General features: G+C 40.3%; 1 protein-coding gene across 2 annotated transcripts in view; it reads left to right on the forward strand.

The window, feature by feature from the left end:
* The window catches only part of LOC127639125 (protein kinase C and casein kinase substrate in neurons protein 2-like), a 49,341-nt gene that overhangs the window by 21,361 nt on the left and 2,234 nt on the right, over positions 1 to 25,746 (forward strand). The window contains exons 2-10 of one of the 2 annotated variants that reach the window (XM_052120988.1): positions 15,026 to 15,081; positions 15,700 to 15,856; positions 17,525 to 17,760; positions 17,859 to 18,011; positions 18,114 to 18,289; positions 19,788 to 19,908; positions 20,399 to 20,520; positions 23,785 to 23,919; positions 25,348 to 25,529. In XM_052120988.1, the coding sequence (XP_051976948.1) occupies positions 15,028 to 15,081; positions 15,700 to 15,856; positions 17,525 to 17,760; positions 17,859 to 18,011; positions 18,114 to 18,289; positions 19,788 to 19,908; positions 20,399 to 20,520; positions 23,785 to 23,919; positions 25,348 to 25,529 (1,336 nt within the window). In that variant the 5' untranslated portion in view covers positions 15,026 to 15,027. Of the gene's footprint in view, positions 1 to 15,025; positions 15,082 to 15,699; positions 15,857 to 17,524; positions 17,761 to 17,858; positions 18,012 to 18,113; positions 18,290 to 19,787; positions 19,909 to 20,398; positions 20,521 to 23,784; positions 23,920 to 25,347; positions 25,530 to 25,746 lie in introns of those variants that run through there. The other variant, XM_052120989.1, reaches the window with a different exon arrangement.

The following is a 25,746-nucleotide window of genomic DNA, read 5'->3' on the forward strand; positions in this document are numbered from 1 at the left end:
CGTCATGTCATAACCAATTCCGAGTCCGCTCCACGTCATGTACAACCAATTCTGAGTCCGCTCCACATCATGCCACGCCTGATTCTGCTCCACTCCACATCATAGCAACACCTGAATCTGCTCCATGTCACGACCACGGCGGAGTCTGCTCCACGCCATGTCACAGCCACGCCGGAGTCTGCTCCGCCTCATGTCACAGCCATGTCCGTGTCTGCTCCACGCCATGTTACAGTCAATCCTTCCGTGGCCCCTGTCTCCAAGTTGAATGATCTGCCACTGATGTCGTGCATAGGGCCATAAAGACCCTACCTCACAAATGGTCGCACCCGAGACTCTTCCTATGTTCGCGAAAACGGAGGTCGTTTCCCAGTCATCCAGGACTCTGTCTTAAACCTCCCACGGCTGTGGCTTCCACGGCTTCGCCCCTCGAGCCTCCCACGACTCTGCCTTCCATGGCTTTGCCCCTCGAGCCTCCCATGACTCCGCCTGCGAGTCATCCTTACTTTGGTTATTTTTCTATTAAATTAAGCTGCACCTAGATCCTGCTCTCGTGACCTCTTTCATATGTTACAGAATCATCTCTGAGAGTACATGTCAATTCTCACTAGTTGCATTAAAAATGGCTGTTTAATATGGCAAAATGCATTTCAAATGTCAGATAAAATCCTGAGAGAACCTTACTGCTAAACCAGTTATGTTGTATTTTCAAAACAGATATGAATAATAAAGATAGATAATGTTTTCATTGTGTGTAATTTCTTAATGTTATAGTGTTAGTATTATTATAAATGTATAAAGTTATATACTTATTCAAATTGACTGATTCACATAGCAGATAAAATACCTCGGATGGAGCTCTAGAAAGATGAGAGATGTAACAGGTACATAAGTCTGTTTTAAGCGTTTGTCTTCACTCTACAGATTGTATTATTACATAAAGTGTTTTGCTCTTGCAGTATTATGAAAGCATGTCATGATGTGACGAGACAAAATTAGATTTCTCTGACTTTGCATGCTTGCGATGAAGACAGCTTTGTTGATTATAAACAGGAGCAATAGTTTTATCACATTGTTCGCTTCTAGAGATGTAGTACAACACCATTTGCATGTCCAATTAACAGGGTTATACCTGTTTATATATGTAAAATCTAAAGATCAGAAAATATGCGCTTCCCCACTGCACACACTCACAAGCTGCTGAATGCTGCACCATGAGTGAAGGAGAGAGGGTGATGCAATAGAGGGAATTCTCAGCATTTTGAAAGTGCAACATGCGGGGATGATTAAAATTGTGCTCAATCCCGCGCTATTGAGCTATCATTCGTTATTGTGAATTTAGTTAGGCTACTTGTCCGGTCTGGCAAGAAAATTTTCTTTACCTTGCTCGTTCAAAGCTTTCACTTGTCCCGAACAAGCATTAATGTAGAGACCTGAGTTACGTAATCTTCACATGCCGCTCTCTGCTCGGTGTTTGGAGGAGCTGCCTGAGCCTGGCTCTGGCACAACGAGCACACTAGAGCACAGAAGCAGCGTAACCTGCTAAAATATAGGTGACATAAATTTTTTTATGTAAACACGCATGTAAACACAATGGGCAAAAACGATCGAGGTCATGTACATAAATCATATGAAAAGTCAATAACGTAATTATCGTGACAGGTCTAATGTCGTCACGTGGTGTAACAATCAAGTAAAAGGCGTTACACATGAGTGTACACAACTTCATCATTAATGTTTCAAAGTGAATTTTTTTTCCCTGAAAGATCATGAATTTTTGAGTCACGTATATCAAGGAGTTTGACCTGAAAAAAATGTGCCTTTTTATAAAAGGGTCACATTTTTTTTTTAGAAACTTCACACACTCTCATGAGTGTCTAAAGGGGTTTTTCCTCTATTTTATGTTTTTGTTTTCACATGTCACATGACAATAGAAAACTAATACAATGAAGAGATGATCCGCACTCTGATAATGAACTACTGTTGTTTTTATTACATAACTTTTTAGGGGAATGGAAATATCTACCCACATGTTAGTTACACCACATCACTTGGAGGGCCGCTGCTCTTGTGGCGACCAGCAACAGGTGTCTGTGTTTGAGTTTGTCTGATTATGTTTGTTTGTGTTCGGTGATTGTGGAATGTAAACTGATGCATCTAATTTCTTTGTTTCTGAGCCAAAGCAAGATGGGTATAATTTTTTTATGTTTTTAACTTAATTTTTCAGCCACAAGGTTAAAAAATTGTCAAACAGGATCCAGTATACTCGAGAGTTTCTCCTGGGACTTAACAGGAATAATCTGGTGTTGGGCCATTTTATAAACTCTCCTTAATTTGATATCAGTGCCTTCTGGGAACATCTCTAGAAACAAATGCGTTTTGGAAAGCAAAACTAGAAAACGGGTTTAGAAGGACTGTGTGAGACAGCACGTGAGAAAACTGACTGGGAAACCACCTGCCTCTGCCTTGTATAGTCCTCGCTAATGTCCAATCTTTTAAAAATAAGACTGATGAACTTCAGGCCCGTGTTTCTCATACTCACGAGTTTAGGGATGTGTGTGTGTGTGTGTGTGTGATGGCTTTCACGTAGAAGTGGCTGATGGAAAACGAGACAGATTCTATCCTCAGTATTGATGGATTTGGTTTACCAGTACGTTTGTACCATGATCCAGAAACTAATGGGAAAGCAACATGGAGGTGGAGCATGTTTTTATATTAACCCTCAGTGGCGCAATAATGCGACTGTATGGGAGAGGATTTGCCTACCGGACATTGAATTACTGTTGGTATCGGTGAGGCCGTATTACATGCCCAGGGAATTACCTCAGGGTTTCCTGACAGTTGTGTACATTCATCCCAAGGCAAATTAAGTGATTTTTTTTTTTCCCCATGTTGCAGAGACTCTAGTCCATTTCACCTGATGCTCCATGCTTTTTAATGGGTGATTATAACCATAACCAAGTCACTTTCACCAGCCTATCAATCACCTGCACATCATTATTCAGCTCATCTAGGACAGCATATATACCTGCCCCTTCTTTGTCTAGACTCACATTGTGTATACTGACCGCATTGTCTTTCAGGCTAGTGTTTATTATATCTGCAAATTTACTACCGTTGTATCTGGTGATTGTAAACGTCAAATCTTCAGTCATCTTCCAGTTGTATTCCTGTATACATCCACTTACCTCATTAAAGTCCTTCTATTGGGTTCATCACCTGCCTGGTGTTGTCTGCTCCATTACAGAAGACTAGACCATATCAGTTAACTTTCTCTCACTTCCGCAAAGTTTTCATCAAACGCTCATCACTACGTTAACTTTGGATCCTTCTACCAGCCAAAACCCAGTGGATGTGGAGGAACTCACCACACCGTCACTATCCAGAGCTCCACTTCCTGCTTCCGCTATTGCAGGGATCATTGCGGGCCTCGTCAACACGCCAGTGCCCTACTCTGGCTCGGCGAAGGACTGCGGAGGCTTTCTCATGCAATGTTCATTGGTGATCGAGATGAATCCCAATCAATTCAACACTGACCTGGCCAAGGTAGCTTATATCCTCGCTTTGCTATCTGGGAAAGCATTGCAGTGGGCCACCACAATTTGGAAACAGGACAGACCCATCACACACTCATAGAATATGTTCCTCTGCATTTCAGAGAGGTGTTTGGTCGCCCTACTGGGGATTCACATGCTAGCGATCAACTGCACCATCTCCGGCAGGGTAAACTCTCTGTCAGTGATTATGCCATTCAGTTCTGGATCCACACTGTGGCAAGATGGAATGAACCAGCCCTCCTGACCAATTATTGTCAGGGACTTGAACCAGTGTTAAAACTGCAAATGTCCAGTTATGAAGACGCTATGGGGTTGGAGCAATTCATCTAGCTTTCCATCCGGGATGCAAGTCGCATGAGGTCCTGCCAAACTGAACAAGTTTTCACATATCTGTCTTCATCCAGTGTTCTTCTATCAGCCCTTAATATGAATCCATAGTAGAACCCAATGAAATGATTCTGCTAGATTGACACCTGCTGATCACCATCGGCACTTGCAACAGTGATTGTGCCTCTACTGTGGAGCAGCTAATCATCTCTTTGCATTTTTGCTCCATTGAGTACTCAAGTCGCCATTTCATCCGCCACCTTCTCTCGCTCTGTGATAGCACTCATTGGCTTGGGTGGGGAACTTCATTTCAGAGACACTCTGCTAACAGCATCAACTATGACCTATCTCACTACATGATGCTCTTCCAATCCACTCTGTAGTAGGAAAACACTTGGGCAAGGTTTAAGTCACTCATCAAATCCCTTCTATCATTCTTAAGGTGGGGGCATGCATACTGAATCTTTCCTGCTACTTGATGTTCCACCAGTATGTTCCTCCTCATCGATCATGAGACTGCTCTATAGAGCTTCTTTCTGGACCCTCAATGCCATATGGTTTCATCTACCCCCTTTCATTACCAGAACAGAAACCATGGAGGAGTACATCGAAGAGGCACTCCAACAAGGCTACATTTGTCCTTCCACCTCCCCAGCAGCTTCAAGCTGCTGCTTCTTAGCCAAGAAGGATGGAGGCCTACGTCCCTGTATTGACTACAGAGCACTTAATGACATCACGATTAAGTACCGCTACACTCTTACTCTGGTTCCGTCTGCTCTGGAGACATTGAGAGGAACTACGGTATTCTCCAAGCTAGATTTGAAGAGCGACTATAACCTCATTCGTATTCAACAATGTGACGAGTGGAAAATGGCCTTCATTACCCACACTGGCCACTATGAATGCTTGGTGATGCCATGTGGTTTGGCCAATGCCCTCTCAGTATTTCAAATTTTCAGGGAACACCACCTATTCCTGAACACAGAAAAGTTTTTGTTCCATCAAACCTCTGTTCAATTCCTGGGTTACAACATCACCCCAGATGGCGTGCAGATGGATTCAGGCAAAGTGCAGGCTATGCTAGAATGGCCACAACATACCACCATAAATTTGCAACATTTTCTTGGTTTTGCCAACTTCTATCTCCAGTTCATCAGGAACTTCAGCTCCCTGCTTACCCCATTGACATCCCTGCTATGCCAGAAACCCAAGCCCTTACCATGGTCCCCTGTATCTATGCTAGCTTCCCAAGCTTTAAAGAAAGCCTTCAACATCACTCCCATTCTCCGCCATCTAAGAGCGTCCCTTTTTAGTGGAAGTAGATGTCTCAACCACCAGTGTCAGACCTGTCCTCTCTCAGCGCCAGGGGACACTTTCTAAGCGTTTACTTCTCCAAGAAATTGTCATCCACAGAGAAAAATGATGGCATTGGTAACAAATAAAAGAGCTGCTGGCCATCAAATTGGCTCTTTAGGAGTCAAACCATTGGCTTGAGTGGGCACAACATCCTTTTCATGTGATAACTTATCACCGAAACTTGGAATATCTTCGTGAAGCTCGGCGACTAAACAGAATCCAGGCCAAAGTAGTCTTGTTATCATATCTACTGGGAATGTCCAATCACACTTCTGACACCATTCTGCTGCCTTCCGCCACCATCAGTCCCATACACTGGAACCTGGATGATCAAATTTCCCTAGCAACACGTACAGAGCCTACCCCACCTGAATGCCCACCTGAGCTAATTTATGTCCCTGTTAACCTCCGTCAAACCCTCCTCAAGTCCTTACTTCTGTCCCTTGGCACTGGCCATCCAAGCATCGCCCAAATCCTTTCACTCCTGCAAAGTAAATACTGGTGGCCTGATATGACCGGAGACGTCAAACATCTTGTCAAAGCGTACCCTGACTGTGCCATGTCTAAGTCACCACGCCGTGTACCAGCTGGGAAAGTTTTACCTCTGCCTATCCCTCATAACCACTGGTCTCATATTTGGGGTGGATTTCATCACTGACCTCCGATCTTCCAACGGGTACACCTGTGTGCTAGTCACGGTCGACCACTTCTCAAAAGCTTGCCGGTTAGTCCCCCTCACTTTTCCAGCATGTGTTTATGAACTTCTGTCTCCCAGAGGACCGCAGTTCATCTCTAGGGTATGGAAGGCATTCTTCTCTCTCCTTGGGGTCTCTGTCAGCCTTTCCTCTGGTTACCACTCACAAACCAATGGCTAAACAGAATGTAAGATTCAGGACGTGAAATAACTTTGCCACAACCATCAAGTCAGTTGGAGTAATTGTCTTCCCAGGGTCGAGTACACCCAGAAATCCCTGTGCCAGCCTTCCACTAGATTAACCCCTTTCCAGTGCGTGCTTGGCTTCCAGCCGCCTCTGTTCCCATTGTCAGGTGAGCCCTCAGACGTCCAGCCGTAAACCACTGGTTTCAAGAGAGTGAGAATATCTTGGACAACTCATATGTGCACCTACAAACAGCAATTAACCACCAAAAGATTCAGGCCGATGTTCGACGCTCGGAACCCCACAGTACCAGCTCAGGTAGAAGGTCTGGCTCTCCACAAGGTATATCCGTCTGCGACTCCCTAGTAGGAAGTTAAATCCCTGCTATATTGGGCCTTTTCCAGTTATTGAGCAAATAAACCCAGTCACATGCCGTTGTAACCGGGATTCCATCTCACTATCGCATCACTCCTACCTTCCTTGTGTCCTTGTTAAAACCTCACCACCCTTCTGTCTCACCTTCTTCCCCAGAGTCTGATGACAGCTGGCCCCCTCTGCCACTGCTACTCGATGAGGGCCCTGTGTATGCTGGACATGACATCCTGGACATCCGCCACCAGAGGAGTCGTCTCGAGTACCTCTTTGACTTACAACCCAGAGGAAAGATCATGGGTAGCTCGGACAACATCCTTGACCCCAATCTACTTACCTCATTTCACACCAACCATCCAAGCCATCCAGCACCATGTGGTAGGAGTTGTCCTCTGTGGAGGGGTCCTCGGCCCAAGTGGCCCCGGCCCTCTGGAGCAGGCCGTGGAGGGGGGGGTACTGTCACGCCTCCTTCGAAATCACCCTCTCTCCCCATACAGCGTTCACTCTCCTCAGCCTATTAATCACCAGCACCTGCACACTACAATTCCTGTCATCTAGGACAGCATATATACCTGCCCCTTCCCCATGTTCTTTGTCTAGTCTCACATTGTGTATACTGACCGCACTGTCTTTCAGGCTAGTGTTATTCTTTCTGCTTATTTACTACCAATGAATCTGGTGATTGTAAACATCAAGTCTTCATTCATCTTCCAGTTGTATTCTTGTGTATATATATATATATCCACTTACCTCATTAAATTCCTGCTATTGGGTTCATCATCTGCCTGGTGATGTCTGTTCTGTTACAGCACAAAAGTTTTTAATCTTGATACATCTATAGTGGCAAGGCTTTTTACTCCAATAAAAGCACTGGACAAGATAATATTTGTGGTAAAGAGCTGAAGTCATGCAGTCATTCCAGTGGCTAAATACAGGAATCATAACATTTTAAATGATTTTAAAACCAGTAGCCCGTACCTGTCTGATGATGAAAACTTTTGAGAAACTAGTTAGACAAGAGATACTGAAGCATGTGGAAGATATGTCGGATCGTATCATATGTAGGGGCGTTGAAGATGCCATAATCACACTTTTAATTTTTTATAATTATGCTAATTTCTAATGTAATGTCGGTAATGTCTCAAAAACATGAATAATCAACACTCCTGGAAACATAAAATAAAATCAGGCTTTCTATAGCTTGGAATAATTTGTTTGTAATTAACATTTTTTTATTGATTCCTACAAAACATATATACAAGAGCAATATGTGTATGTATATGTGTGTATATATATATATATATATATATATATATATATATATATATATATATACACACATATATGTATACATATACAGTATATATATATATATATATATATATATATATTAACATTCAGGGGATATATATATATACACATACATGTATATATACACACACACATACGCAAACATGTGTGTGTGTGTATATATATATATATATATATATATATATTAACATTCAGGGATATATATATATACACATACATGTATATATACACACACACACATACATAAGCGTGTGTGTGTGTGTATATGTATATATATATATGATATATATATATATATATATATATATATATATATATACATACATACATATACAGTCAGGTCCATAAATATTGGGACATCTTTTAGGCTCTATACATTCGATTTTTCAGCTAATGATGGCTTGCTTCACTGATAGTGACAGCTCTTTAGATCTCATATTGAGAGTTGACAGCAACAGATTCCAAATGCAAATAGCACACTTGAAATGAACTCTGGATCTTTTATCTGCTACTTGTAAATGGGATAATGAGGGAATAACACACACCTGGCCATGGAACAGCTGAGCAGCCAATTGTCCCATTACTTTTGCTCCCTTAAAAAGTGGGAGGCACATATACAAACTGTTGTAATTCCTACACTGTTCACCTGGATGTAAATACCTTCAAATTAAAGCTGAAAGTCTGCAGTTAAAGCACATCTTGTTCGTTTCATTTCAAATCCATTGTGGTGGTGTATAGAGCCAAAAAGATTAGAACCACTCACATGGTTTAAACCACTATATGGTATTATCTGGTTCGGCCGCCTATAATATATTCGTCCTGCTTGCTCATAACCAGACTATAGTTTGATTTAGTCACATTTCATACAACTCGCTAAGACGGTGATAAGCAGTGACTGGTAGTCTTACATGGTTTTCTCTTAGTCATAAGCTTCAGTAATGATCGTTATGCTGGACATAAGTTTGTGGTAACAAAAGGCATCCCCTGAATCTACCGGTGATAAATGATTTCAGAGGAATACAGAATAAATGAAAAAGTAACAATTCATTTGCCAGGTAGGATTTAAAACATAAGTTACAAAATCAATCAAAGCCAATTTCCCACATGATCAGAATAATCAAATATTCTTAAAAATAAAAGTCAAAGAAACATACCTGGCAATAGAAAATTATATGCAGCGATAAGCATGGGATATCTGACTACAGAGCTCCTATGCCGTCTCTCCTTAAGTACCAAATTATTCTATTGTTATTTCAGATGTGTTTTTTTTTTTATGTTATCCAGGATTTGGTTTACAATTTAGGGATTTGTAAGTAGACCTTAGAAACTTGTGATTGAGTAGGTTGTTTGATGTTTACAAAGAATGCACCTAATCTGCATACAGCATCTGGTCCCTGATAGAATGCAGTATTTTACTAAGTTCTTAAATCTTACTTGTGATTTGACTCCGCTGAAAGGGAATGAGACCATTTTACGAGTTGCACTGAGACCTCTTGAATGATACCAAACATGTATGATCAGAAAACCTTTTACATTACAGAACAAAATAAGTCATAAGGTTTTTGGTGAACCTAAAATGACCTGAGGTGAGGTATACAGATGTGAGTGAGATTTGTGTTTTATGGTCCTCAATCAGTAGGGTGTGTTGTCTAAGGTGGAGCTGCTCTTCTGTGTGAGAGTTTTATGATGTTGGTTCTTGCAGAGTTCTTTGCCCAAAAGGCACTATTTTCAGTAAAAGTCATAGACATTCTGGTGCCAGCCTTACACTATCCACTGACTGCTGAATGTCAACACAACACTTCATATTTAATTCCACTGATTACATGGGGTGGGGTATTTGTATACTGTGTAAACAGATGTGTAAACTGTGTTATGTGTAAATCAGATGTTTGTTGTTATTGTCATACTGTTATGTTGCTTGGAACTGCACCCAAGACTTTCAACCACTGTTGCACTTGTGTATATGGCTGAGTGACAATAAAGGGATTTGATTTGATAATTTGGGGTTAAGCATTAAGCTCGAGGCAACATTTAAATAAATGTTCAAATTGAACACTCTGGACACTTTTGTTCATCCGGGCTTGTGTCATGGTTGGTGGAAGCTTTCCATTCTTTAATGATTCTGTATAAACTTCTAACATAAGTGGAGCCAATTCTGTGGCATAAGATCTAAGAAATGCAGTGCCAAACCTTCTGGCCCCGGAGCCTTGCCTGTAGACAAGGCCTTAATTACCTCATCAAGCTCCTCCAATGTTATCTCAGAAGGTTTTTGGGAGTTCTAATGGTTCCACAAAGTTTCTAATATTTTCATCGGTAGTTGAAGATTTGGAACTATAAAGATCGAGATAATAATGCTTTTAAAAGAATTCTAATATATATGGCTGAGGTAAATATTTCACCACCAGCAGATTTCTCTGAGGAAATGGTTGAAAAAGACTCTCTGCTTTATATATCTAGACAAAAGCTTCCCTGCTTTGTCCTCCGACTCAAAGTATGACTGTCTTGCCCTGAATAGCCAAATCTCCACCTTCTGCGACACAATGGTATTATATCTGTATTTCAATCGGGTCATTTCTCTGAGGAAATCAGACTACATTCGGCGCTTCAGTTTTGCCTCAGCACTTTTAATATTCCCTTCCAACTTCACTAATTCTCATTATTTATATTTTTTGATGAATGAGGCATACTTTATGATCCGATCCCTAAGAACTGCCTAAAGTGCCTCACAAACCACGCCAACAGAGGATACTGAGGACCAGTTGGTCTCCATATAATCATTGATTTCAGCCTTTAACATTTATTGGAAATCAGGATTTTGCAAAAGGGATACATTAATGCAACTATATGATTTATTTTTCTCTGTATGTGGCAACACCTCTGAACTCACCAGGGTGTGATCTGAGACTAAAATGTTTCCAATTGAGCAATCCACAAAAGATACAAAAAATCTATTCTAGAATTAATCTTATGGACTGATGAAAAAATGTATAGTCCCTCCCTGAAGGGTTTAAAATTCTCCAAATATGTATAAGTCTAAGATTTTTACACATTCTGTGAAGCATCTATGTTGCTCTAGGGGGCTTGTACACGTTTGCTTCACAATGATCAAGGACTGAGTCCTTTAAAATATTAAAGTCTCCTCCCAATATTATATCATGAGGGGTGCCAGCAGCTTGCAACGTCCCTTCAGGATCTATAAAAAAGCCTGATCATCAGCGTTAGGTGCGTAAATATTAGCCAGAATCAACCTTTGCCCTTGAATTTCTGCTAAAGCAATAATGACTCTTCCTAATTTATCTTTATTCCAAGCCGGGACCCTGTGAGCTTGCTTGATTTCCAGCTTATTTCCTGTTATATCGAGCAGACTCTGGAAGAGCTTGTCTAGGAATTTCACCATATCTCTGCCTTCTTTATGCTCAGGAATTCCAACTATTCATATGTTGTTTTGCTGGTTATGATTCTGAAGGTCTTCCAATTTTTCCAAAAAGTGTTCCAAGTCTCCAAGCATGTAATATGCTAATTACATTTTATTGTAGTTTTATGGAATCTGTTATGTCATACCGTGACATGATTGGCATGGTTTAATTGCATTAGTTTAACCAGCAAGAATAGGCTGATAGAGCTGGTTAAAACTGCCTTGAAAGTGATAGGAATTCAGCAGACTCCAATTTACATTTTTAGGGAACATATTTTAAAGAAAGCCTATTCAATACTTAGTTGTCTTGAGCATCCTTTGAACAGAGAATTTGAACTCCTTTCCTTAGACTGCAGATATAGATTGCCAGGGGGAAAACTAGGAGAGACAGGAACTAATTATTAGAGATGCACCGATTGCAATTTTCTTGGCCGATTTCGATTTCCGATTTTTTGCAAGTTTGACCTGCCGATACCGATTTTCTTTCTAAGAACTATTATTGACCATATATACAAACAAAATCTACCTTTCTTCAATGCTAAATTTTATTTTCATATTAAAATAAATTATTAAACATTACAATTTCCCCCAATCTGCACTAAGTTACAGAATCTTCTCTCACTTAAACAACTCTCAAAATAAAGTGCTCTGTGACAGGAAAGAGGTAGAAATAAAAATTAACTGCAAATAAGTTGCTTTATATAACAGATGTCATTGTCCACTATTTTTATAAATTGACCTTTTTCTCTTTATTACTTGTCTAACAAAACAATTCTAAAGATCTGAAAAACTGAAGTGTCCAATACGCTCAACTTACGTTAGATGTACAAATATCAGTTGTAAAACTGAGCACTGCTTCGGGAACGGCTTGTTACCATATCTGTCAACACTCCCGTTTTTCCCGGGAGTCTCCCGTTTTGTTATTTCTCCCAAAAAAACTCCCGTAATTTGTATGGCCCAAACCACGTTATATGAATAATCACATCAATATATTATTCCAAGGTGTCGAGTTGCAGTTGTCCTGCTACAACCCATTTGCGCTGTTGATATCTGCGCAGACAGTAGACGCGGGATGTTAAATCAAGAATCACTGGTAGATGGGAGAGGAGGACTCAGCTGGTGCGCCGGTGAAAAAAACAAAATATACATGTACATTTAACAACAGCTGGATGGAAGAATTTAATTTCATATCCCGAAGCCATATCGACAATGCCCACACCTTTTGCAATGTGTGTTGCACTGATTTTAATATCGGACCCGGTGGGAATAATTACGTTAAATCACAACGGCACAATTTGTATAGTATTTAGCCTGCCTCTGCCATCTAGCACCCCCCTTCCCCTCTCCCGGATTTGTTTACCCAAATGTTGACAGAGAAAAGGCTGCGTGTGTGACATGACATGAGATTAAACAACTCGGGCAACGCAACGTCTAAAAGTACCTCATACTCTGTATCGAGGAAATGTGTCATGATCCCTCTGTCCTCAACTATGAAGAACAGCTGGTCATCCAGGGCCATGAATTCCATAATTTTCCTCGTAATTGCTTTGGTATTTTCGCTGCTCATACCAAGGAATGATAGGAGAGGCTGCTGACTTCTGACTGGCTCTGAGCTCTGGCTAGCTTGAGCCGCTTTCACTTTTTAGCTTCTTTTTTAAAATGGGCATTTTCAGCTGGGTGATGGTGTTATAAATGTCTAATTAGGTTTGTTGATCCGAAAGTTATTGTGGTGGTTCCCCCACGGCATTACACATTTCGAACTTTAAGTATTCTTCACTCACAGTGAAGATCTCCCACACCAATGACATGTTTACGTGCGGCTGTGACGTTATTGCCTGCGCCGCTGGCAACAAAATGGACCGGGTTGGAATCGGAAAGACATGAGGCTGACCGGCCGATCACTGGTCCGGGCCGAGCATGCGGAAAATCGGCTAATTCCGGTCCCTGGTCCCTGGTAAACTGAAACTGATACACTGAAAGTGAACTGACTTTGAATTGGTGGGCAAAAGATTTTTAAATATGAATCTGATTTTAATATTAGTTTCACTGCTTATTTTTTTAAAGAAATAATAATACCCATTATTCTGCACTATTCATACCAACTTTTCAAGAATTTCAGCTTTTAATGAGACATTGTTTTTTACTGTCTTTGCCTCTGTAAACTGCATTTTTAATGTCTTTTTAATATTTTAGTAGATCTGGACAAACAAATAAAATAGCATCATATCAGAACGTAAAAGTGCAAACGTAATGTTCAACTTAAAGAGACTAGCCACACTTTTTTTTGTTTGGAAAAAAACAAAACTACACTGGCGGCCAAAAGTTTGGAATAATGTACAGATTTGGCTGTTTCGGAAGGAAATTGGTACTTTAATTCACCAAAGTGGCATACAACTGATCACAAAGTATAGTCAGGACATTACTGATATAAAAATAGCACCATCGTTATTTGAAAAAATTTATTTTTGATCAAATCTTGACAGGCCCCATTTCCAGCAGCCATCACTCCAACACCTTATCCTTGAGTAATCAAGTGTTATTTGGTACTACAAAATTACTTGCCATTATATCAAATACAGTTATTTGGTTCATTAAATGAAGCTTAACATTGTCTTTGTGTTTGTTTTTGAGTTGCCACATTATGCAATAGACTGGCATGTCTTAAGTTGAATATTTGGTAAACAATGACAAAAAAGAAACAGCTTTCTCTAGAAACTCATCAGCCAATCATTGGTTTGAGGAATGATTGTTTGAAATTGCCAAAAAAACTTCATACAAATGTGTACACTACAGTCTTCAAAGACAAAGAACAACGTTCTCTAACAAGGACAGAAAGAGATGTGGAAGACCAGATGTACAACTAAACAAGAGGATAAGTACATCAGAGTCTCTAGTTTGAGAAATATACACCTCACATTTCCTCAGCTGACAGCTTCATTGAATTCTACCCGCTCAACACCAGTTTCATCAAGACGCAGTGGTGCAGGCCTTATGGGAAGAATTGCAAAGAAAAAGCCACTTTTGAACACATCTATGTACCACGTCTATGGCAAGTGCTACAGGAAGTGTTAGGTGAAATGTCACCGGAGTATCAGCTAGAATAACTAGAATAACAAGGATCTGCAAAGCTGTCATTGCTGCACGTGGAGGACTTATTTATGAGAACACTTTGAAGTAGTTTAAGAAGTTCTGAATATTTTTTTCAGATTGCAATAGTAATTTTTCACGTTATTAATGTCCTGACTATACATTGGGATTGGTTGAATGCCACTTTGGTGAATAAAAGTACCAATTTGAGCAAAATCTGTACATTATTCCAAACTTTTTGTTGAAAGTGTATGTTAGGGTGAAAAAACATTGGCAAGCAGAAAAATTATTATTTACGTTTATTTAACTGCAATGTACATGACTTTTAAATATTAAAAATAAATATTGATTCTTTAAATGTGTTTCTTTGTTGGATCATTGTTTTTCCATATTTATTTTTTTAATCAATGTGTTGCCCATATCCTGATAACACTGTCTAGCAAGAATATCAAGATATCACCCAACCCTAGTAATAAATATGAATATTGTAATAAATGTTGTATTCGGTAGCTGAATATATATATATATATATATATATATATATATATATATATATATATATATATATATATATATATATATATATTAGAATAATTATATTTTTGTTTTGTTTTTTAAACACATGACCAATTCAGATTAGACCTTTTGTTCAAATGAAACAAGAGCTTGTGTTGCCAGATAATTTGTGGTGATATGAAATAATCCTGATGTTGTTTTTATTTCAGACATGTCAGACTTTAACGACTCTTTGAACGATGTATCCAGTGACAGTTTCTGGGAGGTACTTAACACACATACTCACACACATTTCTCTGGAGACATTTTTGATGAATTTCCAAAAAACTACATTGTTGGTATATGGATATATTTAAAATATGTACTTTATTATTTTAATGTACTTCATTTATTTGGGCCTATTTGCTATATATTTGTTTTATGAAATATCTAATAATAATTTCATGATATCCTGAAAAATTGCATTTATAAAAATATTTGTTGAGAAATGCCCTCAAATATTAACAATTCAATATATAATGATTAAATAAATGTAAATAGTTACATTTAAATAATAATAAATAGAATAGATATGATAAATATAATAATAATAATTATAATGCATTTTATTAATGTCGCAGAGGAGTAAAGCATTGATAAGACAACACTAAAAGTGATGGCAATATATTGTTATTTACCATATTAGTGACCATAAGTCTATCAGTATTACTGACCATAAGTCCTACAGTTCACAGAAAGCAACCAAATTTAAACTAAACATTCTTTCAATTTGAAAAATAAATTATTTTAAACTTTAATGTTTACAGCATGTATTTACAAAGTGTTTCCAATATATGTTGGCCAGAACCAATATTGAGTGTTTCCACATGGTCTTTCCTGTCAGGTGGGTAACTATAAGCGTACAGTGAAGCGTGTGGATGATGGGAACAGGTTGTGTAATGACCTGATGAACTGCATACACGAGCGTGCACGCATTGAGAAGAGTTATGCACAGCAGCTCACAGAGTGGTCCAAACGCTGGAGACAACTCATTGAGAAAGGTACAGTGTTCTGTTCATGATGGACACACACATATATGGTGATTTAACAGGACATTTCACCTTTATTTAGTTTAAAACACTCAGAAAAACTTTCAGAATCCAATTCAGCATCCGTCCAGAAATGTTTGTCCCAGAAAGTGAGTGATCTGTAACTCTGAAAGTATTTTTAGCGTCTGTTAAAGGAACATCCGGATTTGGTCGTGGGAATATCTCTATAGTTTCACTTGTGCTATTTGCACTCATAACTAATTGTTGTATGATGGTCATTGCGGAACCGAACACAGTTTCTAGTTAAGCCATCAAATACAAATTCACTACCCCCAAACGAACAATGCAATAAAAACTCTCCATACACAGAGATGGATTGTTGTCATCAGAAATGCCATTAGATGCGAACAGTGTTGTAATAGAGTACTGATAAGCAGGAAACATTAAGAGGAAATGAAAGTGAGGCAGTGCTCTTACTGTTTCAGCATACTGCGTCAGTGAAGAAGAGATGTGGTAGAATATGCACTCTTGAACTTGCATTTAAATTGTCACTTTGATTCTGTAATGTTGAATGCACATCAATTGCATTGGAAAATTATATGTCTAAAAAAATTCTAGGTTATGAATATTCATCCTTCTTGAATTTACCTTTTATTATCTTGAAGCTATGAACTAATACTTTTATACTATGGAGATACATTTTGTACGCATTGTAAATATTTGCACGTTTAATGTTTGTGACCACGCATAATAACTACAGTCTAAAATAATGATATCTTATGAACAGTGCACATTATTCTGTAGCCATATATATTAAAATGTGTTATTGGATATTTTATATAGTTATTTATATAATAATTATAGTTAGATTATAATAATAGTTAGATTTCATGCTCGGGTTGAAATGTACTCAACTAAGTACTGCCCATTGATGTTCTTTCAAACATTGATAGACAACTTCCCTTCCATCCCTGATGTAATTTATATTTTTTAAATCTTGCATCATTTTTATGACATTTAGGTTGTCTGCTGTTTTTAAAATATGCTGTGATGCCAAGCTGTGCAGGACTTTGATATGTATGTTTTATAAAGATCTCTGTTGGTGCTTGTATCAGTAATGCATTGCATCAGTGTTGACATAGATATCCCAGGAATGCTGTCATTCAGTGTGATTGTGTTATCTGGAGTTTCATAACTTTCTTGGATCATGATTACTACATGCATACATTCATTCTGATAAATTTATTAGCACCACACCTCAGTCGCCAGACAATATTATGAGAAATGATTGTTGACTTCTCCGAGTGCTAGAATAGCTGTATTTTGGTTGGCCATGTAGCAAAGGACAAATCTTTTAGGATCAGGGGTGCCACGCACCAATTTTTTGAGGGGGCACCAGGGTCAGCCATCACATTTCTCCATAAAATCGAATAGAACCTTACATGAAATCACTCTCTCATTCACTATTCCCTATATATGATGGCCACACAACACACCATAAGCCTTCAAAAGTCATATCCTTGGTATGATGAACAAACCCAAATGTTAGTGTTTTTCACTCTCAAACCATGAACAGCGCTGAAGTTTAATACTTCTCATTAGGGGTTAAAAATGACAAGCTGTGGAAGCAGTGGACACTACAGTCATGTGGATTGATTTGCATAAATGTCTGGCCTGCAGGACCTCAATATGGGACAGTGGAACGGGCGTGGTGCGCTCTCATGACTGAAGCCGAGAAAGTGAGCGATCTGCACATGGAGGTGAAAGCTGCTCTGATGGGTGAAGACTTCGAAAAGGTGAAGAACTGGCAGAAGGACACATTCCACAAGCAGATGATCGGCGGATTCAAGGAGACCAAAGAGGTGGATGATGGCTTCCGCAAAGCCCAGAAACCCTGGGCCAAAAAACTCAAAGAGGTCCGTAGCTCATCACTGAACATGTTTTTCATCCTCCTCAGTATTGTAATTGTGATTGAGTGTTTGAAGCTCACTGAGCATTGTGGGCATGATGTCAGGTGGATACGATGAAGAAAGCATACCACGCTGCCTGTAAGGAGGAGAAGAATGCCACCAGTCGAGAGACTACAAGCAAACTTGAGAACAACAACCCAGACGTGCAGAAGAAACTGCAGGAGAAGGTGGAGAAATGCCAACAAGAAGTTCAGAAGGTGTGTGCATGTGCTGTGTGTGTGTGTGTGTGTGTGTTTAAAGTGTGTTTAACTTTCTGCACTATTACAGTGTGCTGATGGATTGTGTTTGTTGGGTTTTAGATGAAGGAACGCTATGAGAAGTCTCTGGAGGAGCTGGATAAACTAACCCCTCAGTATATGGAGAACATGGAGCAGATGTTTGAGCAGTGCCAGCAGTCTGAGGACAAGCGACTGTGCTTTTTTAAAGAGTTGCTATTGAACATCAAAGAGCATCTCGACCTCTCCACAAATCACAAGTATGAACAAGCTCATACATTTAAAATTTCACAGTTTGAACGTCACAAAGCTTCAAGGGAAGTGTGGAGTTCAACTGCAGGTCATTACTCAAGTAAATTCCAAGTGGAGTGCAACAGACTGGTTCCTTAAGTAGAAATCATGTTCATTTTCTCCATAGGTTAATTGATTATTAGCGATAACCGATAAACCTTTAAAGACAGATCTACCGTGAGCACTGAGGTTGTTCATCGATGGTATATGCTTCTGTTGAAGTCATCAGCCCACGTTATTTCTACTTCATTGTTTAAAAATCTAGTTTAATAACAGAATTCCTGGTGAAGAACTACACTACCCATAATCCTGAAGAGAGATCCACCAATCAGAGTCTCCCTCCCTACATTCTCAAACTACTTATACATTTGTATGTTTATTAATATTTTGCAATAAAATTTAAATATATTGTTTCTTTACTTCAACAACTTTTGTTATTGTTTTAATTCAATTACATCATTGGCAATGCTTCATGGCATTGAAATTAATTCCTTTATTAAAGACATTAAGTACACTTCCTTGAATTTTCAAATGCTTTTTTGCATCAAATCAAAGATATAATATTGTGATTCACCTCAGAGCTGATTGGTTTAGTTTATGGTGCTTATTACTCTTTTATGAAGGATTCAATGAAATCCCTATGGAAGAAATGAATGGGGAAAAAATACTTCCGGAACCAAGATGCCTTAAAAAGTGGATGGGCACTGCTGCACTTTGTGTTTCTTAAACCCACAACCTTGACAGATAGCAGCTTAACAAAATTTAGTCATATAAAGCACATTCTAACAAAAAAGTACCCATGGTATTGTCATTTATTTTGGCCATGGCATCACAAGGGTATTTTTTGAACAACCAAGTAAATACAGTGTTGCCTGACAATGAAAATCATTCTGTGCTATATATTGGAGCAACCCAACAATTTTATTTGATGTCAATAATGTTAGTGTTTTTGAAGGGCAGGAATTGTGCTAAAGTAATTCTAAGTGGGTGAGAAAATAGTCAGAATTTTGCATAGAGATTTAGTACATTTGTTATGTCATTATTCAAAGATCTGCATGTAAAACATTTTGATGCAAAAATTCACTCATTAGTGTTGTATATTTACTGTTTTGTGAATATGTGAGAATAAAACTATGACCGTTTGCAGATGCAAACGGTCATAGTTTTATTCTCACATATTCACAAAACAGTAAATATACAACACTAATACAGCTGTGCAGAGGCAAAAGACAGTAACTACACATTTTGTCACAATCAAGTTTCGAGTGATATCAGATCTCTTAAACTTTGATCTGTCCTGTGACAGATGGCTTTGACTCGACTATGATCAGATTCAGAGAAAACAGAGTGAGACGGTTTTATAATGCACAATTAAATCAAGTCATTGTGTTGGTGCTGTTACTGCGTTTTGGCTTTGTATGGCTAAAAACGGAAGTGAATGAATGCAATGCTGTTGTCCCATGTCAGGTACAAGACTGTGTATCACACACTCGAAGACACCATTCAAGGAGCTGACGTAGAGGAAGACCTGAAGTGGTTCCGCTCGAACCACGGCCCGGGAATGCCCATGAACTGGCCTCAGTTTGAGGTGCACACACACATGCACATTTTAACTCCCATAAATATCACTTTAATTGTGTGATATTATTTATTTTATTCAATAGTTTTATAAGAAAGAATTTCACATCAAGTATCAGCTGAAAATTGGTCACTTTGTTTGTATTTCTGCTCCACCAACAAAAATAATTCAGATAGAAGCCAGAGCATCAATCTTTGTGTGTCATTAATGTACACAGGACTGTAGTACATCATATGCGAGTGGAGTGACAGAGATTTCACCTCAGTATTTGACAACAGAAAATGTTTATCCATTTACATAACTGTTGGTAGTTTTTTTTTAGTCTGACCCAAATGGTGTTAACTCTTCTGTTATTCTGCGTAGTGGGTGCAGTTATCAGGCAAGAAGGGTAATCGCAAAATGTCTGACAACACTGGCTGATTAATTGTTTCATTGTTTAGCTCGTTTAATCTGTTGTTATACTAAAAGAATGAGACTTTATCAACTGTGTGTGTTGTAGGAATTGTCCATGGACTTGAATCGAACGCTCAGTCGACGAGAAACGAAGAGAAAGCACAATGATGAAGTTACACTGATGGGAATCAGTCAAACTGGAGATGAAGTTTTAAAAACCAGCAGCAGGTAACAAGAACTATCCCTAAACCAGTCCTCCATTCAGCTACACAAGCAGAGTATGTCGTCATATTTTTATTTGTTATTTAGATTTGCAAATGTTTTAGAAAAGTGCAACATGAACATATTTGTGGTTGGTGAAGTTGTAATTACCTGAGACCTAAAAGGATTTGGATCTTTTTGTTGTATTTGAAATAATTGAAGAGTTGTATTTATTGTCTTCTGACTAAATCTGTCCCAAAATTTATCCAGGTGTAGCAGTATGTTTAGACTCCTCTTGTGTAATCGAGCATTTCAACGGCAGCTGTTCATGTCAAACCCATCAGACCTCAACATATATTGACATGCATTTATGTTTCCATGTGCTTAACCTGTCAGTAGTGGTCGACTGATAGGGGTTTTTCAGTGGCCAAGACCGATATGTAGAGAGCAGAATGGCCGATATATATATATATATATATATATATATATATATATATATATTGGGAATTGGGCATTCCAATCAGTCAAATTGTTTAATTACTGTGCAGCTTTATTTTGATTGTGTTTCTCATTAATGTTGACTTAATTGTTCTTGTGCTGTTTTATACCAATAGAAAACGTCTAGGTTACGGATGTAACCTCCGTTCCCTGATGGAGGGAACAAGACGTTGTGTCGAAGAAGCGACACTAGGGGTCTCTCTTGAGTGCCGAATATACCTCTGATCTATGAAAAAAGGCCAATGAGAAGTTAGCAGACAGAATTTGCATGTTCCGCCCCTGGACATACGGGTATAAAGGCGGTGAAATGCGTATGTTTCATTCAGGATTTTTCTGAGGAGCCGGAAATGGTCCGGTCACAACAGTGGCTTGGCTCAGCGATGTGGCCAGGAGGACACAACGTCTCGTTCCCTCCATCAGGGAACAGAGGTTACATACGTAACCTAGACGTTCCCCGTCTGTCGCACACTTCGACATTGTGTCGAAGAAGTGACACTAGGGGTCCAATTTAAATCACGCCATGCACCGTGTACTGCTGACACAGGAGCGGGCAGGTACTTGAAGTGCCAAAACGACCAGCTGTATCAGACTGCACGTACCATTCCCCCAATGCCCCATAAAGTCATCGGAATCCTTATAGTTACCCTAGAACGTGTCAAATTGTTTAATTACTGTGCAGCTCCGTAAATCCGTAACCTAGATCACATCCTACTCCCAGGGCAGCGCTTGCAGGTTCACTACCTGGTCTCTGAAAGGCGTGGTAGGAACCTTGGACACGTAGCCTGGCCGCGGTCTTAGGATCACATGTGTGTCTGCCGGACCAAACTCCAGGCAAGTGTCGCTGACAGAGAACGTTTGCAGGTCCCCGACCCTCTTGATGGAGGCGAGCGCGATCAGCGGGGCCGTCTTTAGGGAGAGTGTCCTGAGTCCAACTGATTCTAGCGGCTCGAAAGGAGGTCTCTGAAGGCCCGAGAGGACCACTGAGAGATCCCAGGAGGGGAACAGGCTTGGGCGGGAGGGATTTAACCTCCAGGTGCCTCTTAGGAACCTGATAATCAAGTCGTGCTTACCCAAAGACTTGCCGTCTACTGCGTCGTGGTGGGCTGCGATAGCAGCTACATACACCTTCAAGGTGGATGGGGACCTCTCTTGCAGAAATGAGAGCACTGACCTGACTGCGCACCTTTGTAGGTCTTCGGCCTGTGAAGAACACCAATTCACGAACAAGCGTCACTTTAGGGTGTAAAGTTGCCTGGTAGAAGGGGCTCTGGCTTGGTTGATCGTGTCTACGACGGCAGGTGGTAGATCAGCTAGATCTTCCACGTCCCGTCCAGGGGCCAGACGTGGAGGTTCAAGATGGTCTGGATGCGGATGCCAGAGCGTGCCCCGTCCGTGAGAAAGAATGTCTTTCCTCAGGGGAATTTGGAGGGGCTGTCGCGAGGAGTACAAGGTCCGAGAACCAAGCCCGGGTGGGCCAATAGGGAGCCACTAGAGTGACTTGTTCCTCGTCCTCCCTGACCTTGCACAGCACCTGAAGGCGGCGAGGCAGGAACCAATCATCCAGCCGCGATGGCTGTGGGGAAGACAGAGGGTTCCAGTCCAGCCCCACGCTGGTGGCGGCCCAGGCAAGCATGTCGGACATCTGGGCGTCGGCCTCAGCCTGGGCGTGCTGGCCCGAATGCGGCAGCCCAGACGAGTCACCCTCGTCAGATGCCGGACTGCTCTCCGATGCAGCGGCGAGCTCATCCAGCTCGGGGGGCTCCAGAGGATAGGCAGGCTGGCTGTGAGGCGAGCCGCTGTTGCCTCGAGCCCGGACGGAAGTCAACGAGTGTGCCAGGGGGCGGGTGGTTCGCGGGGGCGTACCCGGCGAAACCAAGCCCGCTGCCATCCCCAGATAGCCTCCATCGTCAGCCACGTCATCCTCAATCCCGTGGGAAGAAGGAACGACGCGGGGGTGGCTGGAGTGGCGTTCCTTCGGTTGCAGGAAAGACGCAACCGCAACGTTGCCATGGTCATGCTCTCTCAGTGAGAACATGAACCATCCACAAACGCTGCCTCGGTGTGATCGCAGCCCAGACACACGAGACAGCGCCTGTGGCCGTCTGAAGTGGAGAGCACTCTACCGCATCCAGGAAATACACAGGGGCGGAAAGGCATCTTTATAAAGACGCGTCCTGAAAAGGACGTTCAACACCGCTGTGTATTGCTCTTTTAGAGAAAATCACTCTTTTACAGCACTCTTTTAAGTTAGCGCTATCGAAGCGCCCAGGGGCAAACTGCACTGCCGTGCAGAGAAGGAGAAAGCCGCTGAAGTGCGCCGTAGATCCAACAGCAGATCGCTCAGAGGTAGAGGAACAGGTGGGTGACTCGCAGCTCGCTGCATACACGACCATCGGCTCCAAAGAAAATTTCTGAATGAAACAGATGCATTTCCCTGCCTTTATTCCCGTATGTCTGAGGGCGGGACATGCAAATTCTGTCTGCCAACTTCTCATTGGCTTTTTTTTTATAGATTAGAGGTATATTCGGCGCTCGAGAGACCCCTAGTGTCGCTTCTTCGACACAACGTCGAAGTGAGCGACAGACGGGGAATCAAAGTTTCAAAAGTATTTTTATTTATTTATTTTTTATTCTAATATTTAATTTAGCTGTGAGCTGTACAGGACACACCAGCATATACTTCTGGAGTCCCTGACTGTTTAGGTTCAGGAGCTGTATAATGTTGTGTGTATGTGTGTGTGTGTGTCATGTATGATGCGTGTATGTGACGCAGCGCTGTCTCTATGTTGTTAGCTTGACTGTGCCCTCTAGCACAGAACCAGTGTGTGCAAACCCATTTGACGATGAGGATGATGAAGATGAAGATGCAGCAGTCCTCAACAAGAGCAGCCCTCAAAATATCACAACTGAACAAGTGATTGCCAAAACGTTGGTGAACTCAAAGCACCTGCTTTATTCTGTGCTCTCTGTCTATGTGGCTCGCTCTAATGTACGCTCTCTCTCTAGCTCAGATGTGTTTCTGCATGACTGTTCAGTGAACACACTCACATGTTCACTCACTGTGTCTTTTTACTGTATTGCTGAGTGTGGCTGTGTCAGTACAATCATATATTTGAGATATGAAACTCGGCTGTGAAACGGGCAATTCTTAGTGTGGTCAGACCCGCTAATGTGAGCAAATGTCATTCACTCTCTCGCAGACACGCTAGATCTCTCAAAGTACATCTCCGAGGCGTCTGTTTAAGAGTGTTTCATCTAGAAAGCATCACTATCTAATTAACATCTGCTAAACATGTTAAAAAGATCAGATTTACAAATATTCTAAATCAGAAACATCTCAAAGACATCTGCTTGAATGTCTTATTGACATCTGGGAAGAAACATCTTTTAGACGTTTGCAGATGAGCAAACAACATAAAAACACATCTTCCAAATGTAAACCCACATCGAATAGACGTCTGGTTGATGCACGTGTGCTATCAGGGTATGTTCTGATTGGCTGTGATTTTAGACTAGGACTGGGTTAAATAAGGAAATATATAAATTTTCTGAATTTTGACAATATTCAAAATAATATATTAATCTTGATATTTATGTATTTGTTCTGAAATTGTTTACAAGGGTGATGTTGTATTTTTTGGAATCATCATTTCAACCAAGCAGCCATTATATTCTAAATGTTTAATGCAAGAATCAAGGTGTGATGAATCGAATCATTGTGTACTGGCATAGGAAATTTAATGTCCAAAAAATCCTCATGAAAGACACTCTCATAAACTTTTACATGGATAAAATGAAATATTATCACCCAACTTTGGAGAGGACAGGAAAATGTCTCTGGAGACCGGATATGACAGGATGTGACTCAGTGTGGGAAATATATTCACAACAAATATTTGCCTTTTCAAAAAGCAAACATTTATTCAGGTGTGAGCACAAACTGTGTGTTTTATATTGTGTGTGTGTGTGTGTGTGTGTGCAGTTCTGTGGTTCTGTCTGCCATTTGGTGGTGATGTGACAAAATGCATCCTCTGATGTTCAAATGCATGTGCTGTTTTTCTGCTCTTCATTATATTTGCCTCATCACAGCTCTGTGTTAAAAAGCACACCTCAGATAATGCTAATGACATCATAATTACCTGATGAATTATAAGTAATTGATGTATGAATCTGAAAATAAAGTCTGTTACAAATGCAGAGCTGTTTTCAGGCATTTGTATTAACTATGTATGTTTTGTGGCTTGTGTTTCCTTGTTCTTTTCATTTCATTTAATTTGTGATTTTATTCAGCACCTTAGCTTTTTCAGTGTTTTTAACGTGTCCAGCTCACAAGTGTTTTATTCCTGTCTTTCTCAGTGCCATTATTGTGGAGAAGAATGTTGATTGTTCAGATGAAGAGACGGGGAATCCTTTCGCGATCTCAAATTCTAATGGCAATCCGTTTGATGAGGAGCCGTCTTCTCCTGAAGTGTCCGAACCTGTTCGCGCTTTATACGACTACGAGGGGCAGGAGCAGGACGAGCTGAGCTTCAAAACAGGTGTGAGGAGTTTGTCTGACAGGGAAACATTTCAGTGCCAAACACTTTGCTGTAGTTATAAAGTTAAATTATACAGTTCTAAAATTAATGGTTCAGCCTCTGAATACTGATTGCACCACCTTGAGGTAATGACGTATGTGATATGAATAATAATATGAAAGTTTTTCATATAGCACTAAAAAAGACATGACATATATCAAATGAAAGCTCTTGTTCT

This window comes from Xyrauchen texanus, chromosome 47, assembly GCF_025860055.1.
Source record: "Xyrauchen texanus isolate HMW12.3.18 chromosome 47, RBS_HiC_50CHRs, whole genome shotgun sequence".
In the NCBI taxonomy this organism is placed as follows: domain Eukaryota; kingdom Metazoa; phylum Chordata; class Actinopteri; order Cypriniformes; family Catostomidae; genus Xyrauchen; species Xyrauchen texanus.